At 36.2% G+C, this 13161-nt stretch overlaps 1 protein-coding gene across 2 annotated transcripts; it reads right to left on the bottom strand.

Moving 5' to 3' along the window:
* Positions 1 to 2432: 2432 nt before the first annotated feature.
* LOC118280530 (uncharacterized) lies at positions 2433 to 12896 on the bottom strand. 2 transcript variants are annotated; one of them, XM_035600616.2, is made up of 12 exons: positions 12320 to 12896; positions 11542 to 11701; positions 10890 to 10959; positions 10198 to 10351; positions 9160 to 9354; positions 8430 to 8567; positions 7367 to 7558; positions 6929 to 7075; positions 6486 to 6656; positions 5661 to 5912; positions 3043 to 3161; positions 2433 to 2862 (listed from the first exon to the last, which is right to left on the bottom strand). In XM_035600616.2, exons 1-12 carry the CDS (start codon positions 12393 to 12395, stop codon positions 2599 to 2601), a joined length of 1938 nt encoding a protein of 645 aa, XP_035456509.2. In that variant the 5' UTR covers positions 12396 to 12896; the 3' UTR covers positions 2433 to 2598. The 2 variants fall into 2 exon arrangements, with proteins under 2 accessions (XP_035456509.2, XP_050557866.1); XM_050701909.1 differs by lacking the exon at positions 6486 to 6656.
* Positions 12897 to 13161: the final 265 nt, after the last annotated feature.

The raw sequence follows: 13161 nt of genomic DNA, 5'->3' as shown, positions 1-13161 counted from the left end.
TTATTTGTTTATGCGGTTTTACTAAAATTGATTTATAAGGGAAACACGAGTTGTACAGAACTTGAAATATATTTAAAAAGTTATTATAAGCTAGGTTGGGGTCATCTGTATCGTATACATCAGAGAAAGATAGTGACTGAAGATAATTATTGAATTTTTTTAGATTCTTCTCGCACATGTCACGCTTCTTAATCCGCCAAGATTTTAGCTGACAGGTTTTATTTACCGTTATCTTCATTAACTGAGCTGTATGGTCTGATAAAGCGAAGTCAAATACTGAAAAATCTTTTTTTGTGTCGAATTTAAGAAATAATGTGCAAAGTGCTATACCATTTAATAATTCATATTAAATACGCCAACTTTGGTGAAATTTGCCATTACTAGCGCAATACATAATTTATTCAGTACAGTCACTTAAAGTAAGGTGAACATTTTATTCAGAGTATTTGGTTCCTCTAAAACTAACAATGTTTTCCAATCTAAAGCAATTGGCTAAGAATTTATGATTCCATATTACTGGAGCACTATTCAGGATAATGTAAGGAAGACTGCAGACGAAAAAATAAAGATTTGCAGCAACAAGAGTCAAAAGACTGGCCCTGTGCCAGTCTTTTGACTTTTTCGTGGATAACACATAACGCAAAGGTACCGGTTACCGACCGGCCTCCTCTATCCGACCATTTTAGTTTATTTACGCTAATTTGTGTATTTATCGCGCGAAAGTCTTGAAATACGCCTTATTCAATACATTAATTCATCATTCACCTTTAGTCAAAACTTGGGTTTGTGGGGTTAACGCACATTCCGACTGTCCTGCGAAATATAAAAAAGGTGCAGTTTGCGTAAATTTTCATGCGAAAAAAACATAAATCAGTGAAATAAAAGATCTCGATTTTGACGATGATCACTCGGGTAAACTAAGAATGTATTTACTTTATGTGATTTATTGGTTCATTGAGTCCTTATAATTTCAATATGCATACAGAAATTCCATGTTTTTATAGATTTATCGATAAATTAATGTTGGACGGAATAAGGAGCCCTACAAAATGACGACGTACCGAATACCGACCAAATTGGTCGGTAAACGGAATTTTAAGGTTTATGAATGACATTAATTTTCTGTAATGTGGGTTGTTTTAGGAGTGTTTTGTGATTAGTTTCTTATTCTTAAAGCTATCCTTAGATATTAGACCGGTATCCGACCTATGCTAACTATAATGGATTCTTTGTAATTTACGTTTCAAATTGACATATTTCCGATATATTTACGATTCCTTCACAAAGACTTGCTAGAGGTAAACCTTTATATTTTATGTTTCTTTCGAAGAATTTCATGAATACGATATTGTTACAACTTAATAAGTAATAGTAGAGTAGAAAGTAACTAAAAAAATGGTATAAATTTCAGCTAAGACGTTTTATTATACAAATACAGGTTTGGTCGTAGTCTGGATACGATTTGTTTCCCTGTCCCTTGTTCCGACTAACTAAGGGAATATAGGTTTTGGTGTTTTTTTTAAATTACATGATAAGCACATCATCGGTAAGTCATCGGGATGAACGACAAAAACGTTAGTAATAGGTATAGTACTTGTACGTAATACCTACGACACATAATGTTCCGAAAATAACTACTAAGCTTTATTGTACCTAAAACCTACAAGTAGTAAAGTAAATAAAATAAGTACCTACCATATGTACGATACATAGTATGTAATGTATAGGTAGATACATAGAAAAGTTTAGTCACGAATTTCGGAATTACGTATCTTAACAATAGGTATCTACCTATAGGTAATTAAAGACCATTCGCATTTAACCAATACGAACAATTTCTTTATTAGGCATAATAAATTAAGATCGACATGATGTAGGTAAATCTTATGCTGAAATACTAGGAAACTTAATTAAAAAATAAATAACTACCTACATGGTAGGTTGAAAAGTAGACGTCACATTGTATGTTCTCTGCTTACATCTCCGAGTGTTAAAAAACGTAATGTTATGTTAAATTTAAAAATCATTATCGTAATTTCAGTATCGAATCCAAAAACAATGCGTGAATAGTTTTAGAAAGATTGTTGTTTTACGAATTTCTACTCTATTGCTAAGATATAGAGTTGATTTTACAATGTGCGTTTGGGTCGGACGGAATCAGGTTCCTGAGGAGTCGGTATCACGGACATCTGTCGGCAGTCGGTCGGTATACGGGGACTTTAGTATTTTTCCAAGCGTAAGAGTTTAAATCGAAATATAGGTACAAAATAGTCGTAAAAGGGCAAAATAATGAACATATTTCTAATTCATAGTTAATAAACTTTTGGAAAAGCATTTTTTATTATACGATCTTGAATTTTTTGTTTATCTTTTGGAGGATTTTGTTCGCCGCGCCGATCACCGGTCGGTATTCGGTACATTTGCGTTAAGTCACAGTAATTTAAAAACTGTAGGACTTAGATTTTTTTTTATATTTTTCTGATAACAGTTGGAACCTTGCTGATCATCTAGTGCCCGTTGGACGTCGATTTCAGGGACACCCTGTATAAAAATGGTGGTCAAAGTCGATTTTTTAAACGCAGTTTATTGATTACGAAACTATTTCCCACTGACACAACTTCTAAAATGATCATAAGCTACATTATACATTTTGCTCGATCGCTGTTGAGGTTCACTTGATTTTGGCTTGCATTGCAAATAATTTACTTTCTCGTAGTGTTGGTAATTGGGGTCAGAACAGTCTGGACTTTTCGGAACGTCATTATTTGGTTGTATAGTGGAATTTTCACTGGAACATGAGTCGTACATCGATTCAGGTATTGGAGTCATTTCATTGTCTTCTTTAACACCATTGCAAGGTGCCTGTATACAAAAAAAAAATATACATAAAAATAAGATTTATGTGAAACTGTATTAAAAAATAGTTTTACCAATTTAGTTCTTTCGTTTGATATCAAGTAATAAGTAGCAAGTAAGTAAGCAAAGGTACCTATATACACACCTCTGTGTATCCCTTCGGAAATAAAAAGAAAGATAACATACCTCAGTATTACAAGTATTTTTTGGTCTTTGCGTTCTTTTACGCCAGTAGACTATGCCCACAACAGTGATCGTTAATACAAGACCAGGAATACATGCAAATATGAGTAGGTTCGACGTATCTGAAATAGAAATATATTAATATTGATAATATTCAATCGAGCTTGAGTTTATCAATTAAATTTGAATAACGCAAAAGCACCGAATACCGACCGGTGATCGGCGCGGCGAACAAAATCCTCCAAAAGATAAACAAAATATTCAACATCGTATAATAAAAGATGCTTTTCCGAAAGTATATTAAGTACGAATTAAAAATATGTTCATAATTTTGGCCTTTTACGACTATTTTGTACCTATATTTCGATTTAAACTCTTACGCTTGGAAAAATACTAAAGTCCCCGTATACCGACCGACTGCCGACAGATGTCCGTGATACCGACTCCTCAGGAACCTGACTCCGTCCGACCCAAACGCACATTGTAAAATCAACTCTATATCTTAGCAATAGAGTAGAAATTCGTAAAACAACAATCTTTCTAAAACTATTCACGCATTGTTTTTGGATTCGATACTGAAATTACGATAATGATTTTTAAATTTAACATAACATTACGTTTTTTAACACTCGGATATGTAAGCAGAGAACATACAATGTGACGTCTACTTTTCAACCTACCGTGTAGGTAGTTATTTATTTTTTAATTAAGTTTCCTAGTATTTCAGCATAAGATTTACCTACATCATGTCGATCTTAATTTATTATGCCTAATAAAGAAATTGTTCGTATTGGTTAAATGCGAATGGTCTTTAAGTACCTATAGGTAGATACCTATTGTTAAGATACGTAATTAGGTAAATTCGTGACTAAACTTTTCTATGTATCTACCTATACATTACATACTATGTATCGTACATATGGTAGGTACTTATTTTATTTACTTTACTACTTGTAGGTTGTAGGTACAATAAACCTCCGTAGTTATTTTCGGAACATTATGTGTCGTAGGTATTACGTACAAGTACCTACTATACCTATTACTAACGTTTTTGTCGTTCATCCCGATGACTAACCGATGATGTGCTTATCATGTAATTTAAAAAAAACACCAAAACCTATATTCTCTTAGTTAGTCGGAACAAGGGACAGGGAAACAAATCGTATCCAGACTACGATCAAACCTGTATTTGTATAATAAAACGTCTTAACTGAAATTTATACCATTTTTTTTTTTTTTTTTTTATTGTTAAATGGGACGACGTTTGGCCGCTATCTCACCTGATGGTAAGTGATGATGTGGCCTACGATGGAGCACGTCTGCCCATTAGCAACCTATTCACTCACTTTTTTAGTTACTTTCTACTCTACTATTACTTATTAAGTTGTAACAATATCGTATTCATGAAATTCTTCGAAATAAACATAAAATATAAAGGTTTACTTCTAGCAAGTCTTTGTGAAGGAATCGTAAATATATCGGAAATATATCAATTTGAAACGTAAATTACAAAGAATACATTATAGTTAGCATAGGTCGGATACCGGTCTAATATCTAAGGATAGCTTTAAGAATAAGAAACTAATCACAAAACACTCCTAAAACAACCCACGTTACAGAAAATTAGTGTCATTCATAAACCTTAAAATTCCGTTTACCGACCAAATTGGTCGGTATTCGGTACGTCGTCATTTTGTAGGGCTCCTTATTCCGTCCAACATTAATTTACCGATAAATCTATAAAAACATGGAATTTCTGTATGCATATTGAAATTATAAGGACTCAATGAACCAATAAATCACATAAAGTAAATACATTCTTAGTTTACCCGAGTGATCATCGTCAAAATCGAGATCTTTTATTTCACTGATTTAAGTATGTTTTTTTCGCATGAAAATTTACGCAAACTGCACCTTTTTTATATTTCGCAGGACAGTCGGAATGTGCGTTAACCCCACAAACCCAAGTTTTGACTGAAGTTGAATGATGAATTAATGATAAATTAATGTATTGAATAAGGCGTATTTCAAGACTTTCGCGCGATAAATACACAAATTAGCGTAAATAAACTAAAATGGTCGGATAGAGGAGGCCGGTCGGTAACCGGTACCTTTGCGTTACATAGTATTGATTTACAAGTGAACAAGTGACAAGGACAATACTCCCAGCAGTGTTCCTAGTGACCAATTGTTCAGTACTGCAAAGATATGCGGACAGACTATCTTACATAAATAAATAACTTTAATAAAGAAATGAGATTTTTTCAAACAAATCAAAATCTTTTATTGCCGACTTGCTCAACATCAGGTTCTCTATGAGACAGACAATATAAACCTGTAGTATTGAAGTTTTAAAATAATTCTAATATTGATTGTAGCTTGTAAACAACATTGAACTAAAATAATTACTGAGACTTGAGAGATCATATTCCTTCGGCTTCGGCCAAAAATAGACCTTCGGGTCGGACACTCTCTATGTGTTATTCCAGACCATAATCTACCCCTGTCCCAAATTTCATTCTAATCCCTTCCGCCGTTTCGATGTATTTGATTAACAAACATACACACAAACAATCTCATTGACAAACTTTCGCATTTATAATAACTTTACTAAGACTTACGCGTTTCCTGGTTTGCAATAGTAGTAGTAGGATCAGGTTCAAATGTTAAATCTGGGGACACGGCAGTGCCCCCGCCAAGTCGAGGAGAAACATCTTTATTTACAAATCTCACTTCAATCTGATACATTATTTCATCACGATTTATAGACCGTACGTCGTTCACCTGATCTCTTAAATAGCATATAACTGGAGGGTTCGTAGAACCATATTTCAATGTAACTATTTTGGAAATCATATTTTCATCAGTTGTATCTGCAAATAAACAAACATCAGGAAGGATTAATTCAGGAAGAGTTCATTAATTATTGCAATTTCCTCCAATCACCGCTAAACTGTCGGTTTACTTAAACTTTCTTAGGTGACGTAACACCTAAACCAACCCCCAACTTACTTTTTTTATGACATGAACCGGTAAACGACCAGATAGATCGCCGCCGCCCATAGACACCCGAAACACCAGAGGCATTACAAATGCGTTACCGGCGTTTTGGGGGTTGTTGGGGAATCGGGTATTAGAACTCGAAACGGGATATTTACCATGTTTTCCTATTTCTATGTGTTTCCGTGATCATGGCGCTTGCAACAGTGCCGAAATATCGGACTCATAGAAAAACATGGTAAATATCCCGTTTCGAGTTCTAATACTAGTGTTAGTGACCATGCCAGTTTAAAAACTTAAATCGGGTATTGGAAAGGGGGGTAATTGGGCCTCCGGTAGCCGCACTCACACAATGCAAGCGTTGCAAGCGTATCGCTCCGGTCGCGCCGACCCATTCGCGGCGAAGTATGGCTGGAGAGCCACCATTGTACTGTCTCATTACTTACGATTATTTTGGAAGTGCATGTACACCACATTAAGTTGTCGCTTGCGTACAGAACATTTTATTTCCAAATCTTCGTCAGCATCGACCTCGTAGTAGATAACCTGCAACGTTTCATTGGATACTTCCAACACGGTCCGGTTTGCTGGTAACACCATTTCCATTATTTTATTATCTGAAAATATTTACACAAACTATATTAAACGCTTAAAGGAAAACATTGTATTCTGGCGACAGGGTACAATTTGTGACAATCTCTCTGCAAGCGGGTATCGTTAAGTTGACTAAGGGACTATACAAAAGACAGTGACTAGGCAGTAGCGCTCTCTGATAAACCCGAACCTTTGAAACTGCCATCTCCAAACCGTCTGCCACGCTTGAAGATTATGGCAAACTTCTTATGTAGAGGCCGATAATTCGGTTATCAATATGGATTCGTTTACTTACCATTCAGTAATTTATCGTCAGATTTAATCATTATATCACAAGCCTGTGCGACATACCCGTGTCTATTATTTGCGGAACATCTGAAGTTTTGAGTTTTATTTGGTGGCGGAGTAAAATGTATGTTAATTTTTTGTTCGGGTGGTAATTCTGAAACAAGTAAAGATTAAAACATATTAATATCTTGTCCGAGAATCGTGTGAGTGAGAAGAACTAGATGGCCGAAAGGCCAGCAACGCACTCGTAACTCCTCTGGTGTTGCGGGTGTCCACGAGGAGTGCTGTACTTGCCATCTGCTCTTTTAGCACATTACAGGTAAACAATTTGTTTGTGTTGGACTAAGCTGACGACGCCCTTTCACGGAATTAACGCGTAAAAAAGCAATGTGGACTACATTGCTGTGGCTAAGCCTAAAACTGAAATAAATCTCTAAAATCTTACCATACTGATAGTATCTGATACCCCTAAACGCTTTATTCAAAATAAGTAGTTTGTAATTTGGAGAGGTTTCACAAATGACATCTATTCTACTATTGCTCTTGTGTACGTAGGTTATTGTGTATTGATTGTTGATTATGTTATTAAGTTGTGGTCGCATTAGTATTCCATTTATTGTAATATTCAATGGATCATCTGCAAAATGAAAAATTGGCAAATCAGTATTTAGTGAGCATAGAACATCTGCAATTAATGACGATGCTACGTTCGCCGAAGGACAGCTTCCCTCTAGAAAGATCTGGTGTCTACAAAGTGGACTGTAGCTGTGGCAAATCATTTATCGGTCAGACTAAACGTACTGTGGCTTATAGAATTTCTGAGCATATTAGAGCGGTGAAAAATAACGACGCACAAAAATCCGCTATAGCTCAACAAATCTTAGAGGCTGGATCAAACCACTGGATTGAGTTACATAACCCACAAGTTATCTCGGCAGAACGCCACTATATACCTAAACTGGTAAGAGAAGCTATTGAGATAACCAAGTACAAAAACTTCAACCGGGAGAATAGGTTTCAACTGTCTAGAGCTTGGAATCCAGTAGTCCAGTTGTGTAAAACCCGCTAAAGTGCCAAGAAAGAAGAAAGTTCGCGAGCGGACACAGTGAGCTTTGTGTGTCGAGAATTGAATCGAGTTACAAGTGACAAAGACGGTAGACCGATTTGTCTGCTCTTCAACATCCACCCGCATATACTCCAGTTCATCCGTGATCATGGCGCTTGCAACAGTGCCGAAATATTGGAAACTCATAAAAATAGAAAAACATGGTAAATATCCCGTTTCGAGTTCTAATAGTAGTGTTAGTGACCATGTTAGTTTAAAAACTAAGATTGGTCATTCTTAACGAGATTTTGGTGTTCACTAACCTATAAGTTACCCCTAATGATACAAGTAAGGGGTTAGTTTAGGTGTGTCTCGAGTAGTACTCTTAGTTTAGATAATGGGTGGTTGGTGGAAACAGATTAGATTGTTTAGTAAAATTACAAATCAAGTATGGACATCTCACCCCTTGTTTCAATGAATCTTAGTCTTACTGAGGTATAATCTGACTGATTTTTGAGTGTGAACAAATGGTATTTGCCATCATGCAATGAAGTCAACGTCGTTTTAATACCAAGCCTTCTGCTTGATTGTAAATCCGGATCTGTAATACGTAATATAAATTGTGTTATTTTACAGCTAGGACATCACAAAATCAATTTGTGACGACTTGTGGTAATTTTACAAACTTACGGATTCGTTTCGTAAGATTCTAAACGGATCGAGTAATAATATATAGATAGTATAAGAAACGAAGCCAGTCGTCGAGTACTGGCCGGATCACCTCGACTACCACTGAATCGGCGTCGAGCCCCATACGCGCTCTTTCTTTTTACTTTCGCCTCTAGGTCCTAGGGCCGGGGACCCGGCCAGAACGCAAGCCGCCTCGTAGGAAATCGTGCGATACCCGCGGACGACTCTGACGAGAAGGAACAGGTGGCTTATACAACCAATCAGAGCGACTTATTGCTTATTATTTTATGCTACTTATTATTTTATGCGATTTTTGTATAAAAATTTGTGCGTAGAATTATCCAATCTGTCTCTCGTTTAGAATCCTACGAAAGTTTATTTTCTTAGGAAATTGTATAAATTAGCGGTTCTTGTTATTATTACGTGATATTAGATAGTGATAGTTGTATTAAAATAACATTAAATTTGTACACCTCTACTTATTTCAGGTAAACGTAACTTACGGGTTAGTTTGCCAACATTAGGACTTTGCATGCTAATTGTATCATGCTCATTGTAGTTTTCAGTCACGCAAGTAATGTTTACTTTGTCTCCAACTTTATAATGGTAGATGGCAGTAAAGTCGGCTTCTTCATCCGACAATTGTGTTTGTTCTAGTGCCATCTCCATATTGTTAACGAGGATTACCATAGGAGCCTCTGTAACAAGTCAAATCAATTATTTGAATAACATCAAAACGGCTATTTGATTGTGACATCTTTATGTTATAAGCCGACAAACGATCAGACGGATCACGTGATGGTGAGCAATCAGCGCCGCACCGGTTGCTACCGAAACACCAGACAGAGTTTCAAGTGCGTTGCCGACCTTTTTGCGGGTCAGGAATTTGTGGTTTGATAACTCGGGGGTTCAGAGACACCGGTAACCACACCGGTTTTCCATGAAGCTGTGGTGTCACTCCAGTCGAGCCGGCCCTTTCGCACTGGAGCATAATCCTCCCACACTTAATCTCCGAAAATTTCCTACATGGCCCTCAGCGTATATGTGATATCTCTAGTGTTGGTCTATACATGCTCATAAGCTTTCGCATTTATAGTTTCTTATTTTTCTTCACGTTTAACCCCGAAGTAGGAAAACCATGTTTCAGTACGAATAATACCACTAATCATACCACGGAGGAAACCGGCGTGAAACAACGCTTGCGTTATTTGCAGCCTTGTTATGACCAAATCTTCCCCCATCTCCAACTCTCAAATGCTCAAACCAAAAATGTACACTTGAACTCCTCTGGGGTCTAAGGACGGTGTCAATTGCTTACCATCAGGTGATCTGTCAGCTTGTTTGTCGGGCTTTTTGAAAATAAAATAGCCACACTTCTATATTATTATTTTATATATATTTTATTATATGTCTAACTAAATCGACAAGCTAAGTACGTACGGTAATGTGAACTAAACGTATATACAAAATAAACACACACACATTACACACATACATTGGAAGTTAAATAAATGCTCGTAAAAAAATCTTTAATTACTTACTCTCTCGTCGAACGTGGATGTGCATGGTACAAATAAATGTTGCGTAAGTGTCATATCCATTGGCATACAATATTTTCTTGGGTATATTTGAAGCTGTCTTCAAAGAAATAAAACTACACTCCCATACCGTTCCCATTTCTTTGCCCGCTTTATACTGTCGAAAAAATATAAAACGATACATAATAATGCCGACGAATGCTACTAGCGAAATCATAAGAAGACAGACGATTTTGTTTGACAAGAAATCCTCGCTGATTATCAATCAACATGATGATGACAAATCGAGTGCTAAGTGTTGTCTAGTACATACGAGGTTATTCGGTATGCTTTGAGTATACTAGAAGAAATTATAGCAAGTGCAAACAAGTTGATCAAAACGGAGTTTCGTTGAAAAATATTTATTTGTGCCGAATTTAAGAGTACTTGGTTCGACTTAAAATAACATCATTTTCCGAACTAAAACAGTTGGCTCAAAATGTAATTCTGATAACAGTTTGAACTTTGTCGATCATCTGGTGCCATTTGGACGTCGACTTCAGGGACACCCTGTATACGAGTAGTAAATTATATTTTAGGATGCAAGTGGATCCTTCCTTGGGACTCCAATTAAACAAAATGAATAAAAATAGATCTACATCCCGGCTACTGAGATATGTTGCAAAAAATTATCTATAATTATAATTTTTACTTACAATTGATTCATTCCGGTAAACATTCTGGCTTTTACTTCTAAATATATAATCAGTGTATTTACTATAACACCTGCAAAAAATTATAAATTAAGCAAATGATATTAGTTACACTACACAGTACTGATACCAGTTCTCTATGCGAGCTTTGCTCCGTGCTTGGACTATCTACTTGTCTGGCTTAGTAAACGGAGCTGCTTCTGCACTAGTCCTTACAGATCTATCTTCAAACAGTACAAAACCTACCTTTATATTCTGTGTAAATAAATACATGTGACAACAATGTTTCACAAAATATTGATCGCCTTGGAAGACATTCCATTTGCTCACGTGGGTGAGAGAGTCATGCTTCGGCACGAATGGGTCGGTTCGACCGGAGTGATACCGCGGCCTCACAGAACACCGTTGTGAAATTACTTCAGTGATGTGGATCGCCATGTGAGTGAGGCTACTGAAGGCTTAGTACGAGTTTGTTTTACGTTTGACGAGAGTTAATTAGCCTGTTCCAATTAACTAACCAATGACCATCAGGTTAGCACACAACCCCTAATCGAAAAGGGTGAAAAATACTATGACCAAAACTGCATCAAAATCGATTCAGTCAAACGCGAGATAACATACAAGTTTAGATATTTTTTTAACTAAGTAAAATTACCATGCATCTTGAATTGTTTTGTCGTAGATCGTCTTAATTATGATATGTTCCCCTTCCTTAACTGTATAGCTTTTCATATCTTGTATGTCATGATCGCACATCGGCTTCAGCTTTCCAAGTACTTTATACATTTCAATTTTAAACGTAATATCAACACCAACTGTAAAGAATTCAGAATATAATTATAATGTGTCTACTCGCGCCGGGTTACCCGTACCTCGGTCAAGATAGACATATAGATAGCTTGAAAATTGGCAGAGACGTTATGTACAGCGACTCGCGGGCGTGGTCGCAGAATATGAAACATAACATGACACGACACGCAAGTGTTCGCGTATACAGCGCAAGTGCGGTGTAAAGGACATATATAATTTAAACGTCACCGCTCCACCAAGCAACCTTGTCATTTAAATTTGAACATTAAATCCTATGTCGTATGTTATATTTCATAATGTCAATACAATAGGACTGTAAGCACACGGGCCGCGCGCTTACAGCCTTTTTATATTGTCTCCAAGTTAATAAAACGCCGTGCCGTGTACTCATCATACCGTGGGTCATCATATTACCCATAAGATAATATTTATATACATGTTCACCACAAACTAGAGTTCAACAGAGCTTCATCAAAATCGGTTGAGTCAATCGCGAGATGAATGCGGACCAATAAGTTCTGTACTTATTGGTCCGCATTCATCTCGCGTTGTATCCACCAATATGTATCTATGAACAAAACATAGAAGCCAGACTGAGAAAAAAAAGATTATTATTAACATACCTGTAGTATCACATTGTAATATTGATATTATGAAAAAAATCAATACTTTTACACATTTATTAATTTTACACCTCATACTGGCACTACACGTCAACGATTAATGTCGGAATGATATAAATTACTGGAATACAGCAGTCACCGTACTTAACAAATATGGAAACAGAAAATAAATTTCTACAAAATATTTAGATTCGGTTTTCCTGGTCAATTGGTCGCCTAAAGGATTTATTAATAGTTGCATGTACACCCGACAACACGAATTAGTTAGCAGGCACAATTCCATCCGACACAATTACCATTTACACCATTATACAATCTATACTAATATTATAAAGCTGAAGAGTTTGTTTGTTTGTTTGAACGCGCTAATCTTTGACACTACTGGTCCGAATTTAATAATTCTTTTTGTGTTGGATAATGCATTTATCGAGGAAGGTATAGACTACATCTATATAAATATATAAAACTCTTCCGTTACTGAGTGACTGACTGACTGACTGACAGACAACGCACAGTCGAAACTACTGGTCGTAGACAGCTGAAATTTGGAATGTAGGTTCCTTGGGATATGTAGGGGAGCACTAAGAAAGGATTTTTGGAAATTACGCCCAAGGGGGAGTAATAACGTTTCTATGAAAAATCGTATTCCTTTTTATAAACTTGAAACTTGGCATGAACACGTACATAGGCAAGTAAATATGTTTGACATTAATAAAATTTTGATTCAAACTACCCCCAATCTGATTTAGGGTTTTATGCGATTGGGTGACTGATTTATTAACGCACAGCCGAAACCGCTTTTATATGGACGTGTGAGATTTTGAACAGAGGTTCCTTTAGTA

This window comes from Spodoptera frugiperda, chromosome 21 (assembly GCF_023101765.2).
Source record: "Spodoptera frugiperda isolate SF20-4 chromosome 21, AGI-APGP_CSIRO_Sfru_2.0, whole genome shotgun sequence".
In the NCBI taxonomy this organism is placed as follows: Eukaryota; Metazoa; Arthropoda; class Insecta; order Lepidoptera; family Noctuidae; genus Spodoptera; species Spodoptera frugiperda.
This window is presented reverse-complemented; position numbering and strand designations above follow the sequence as displayed.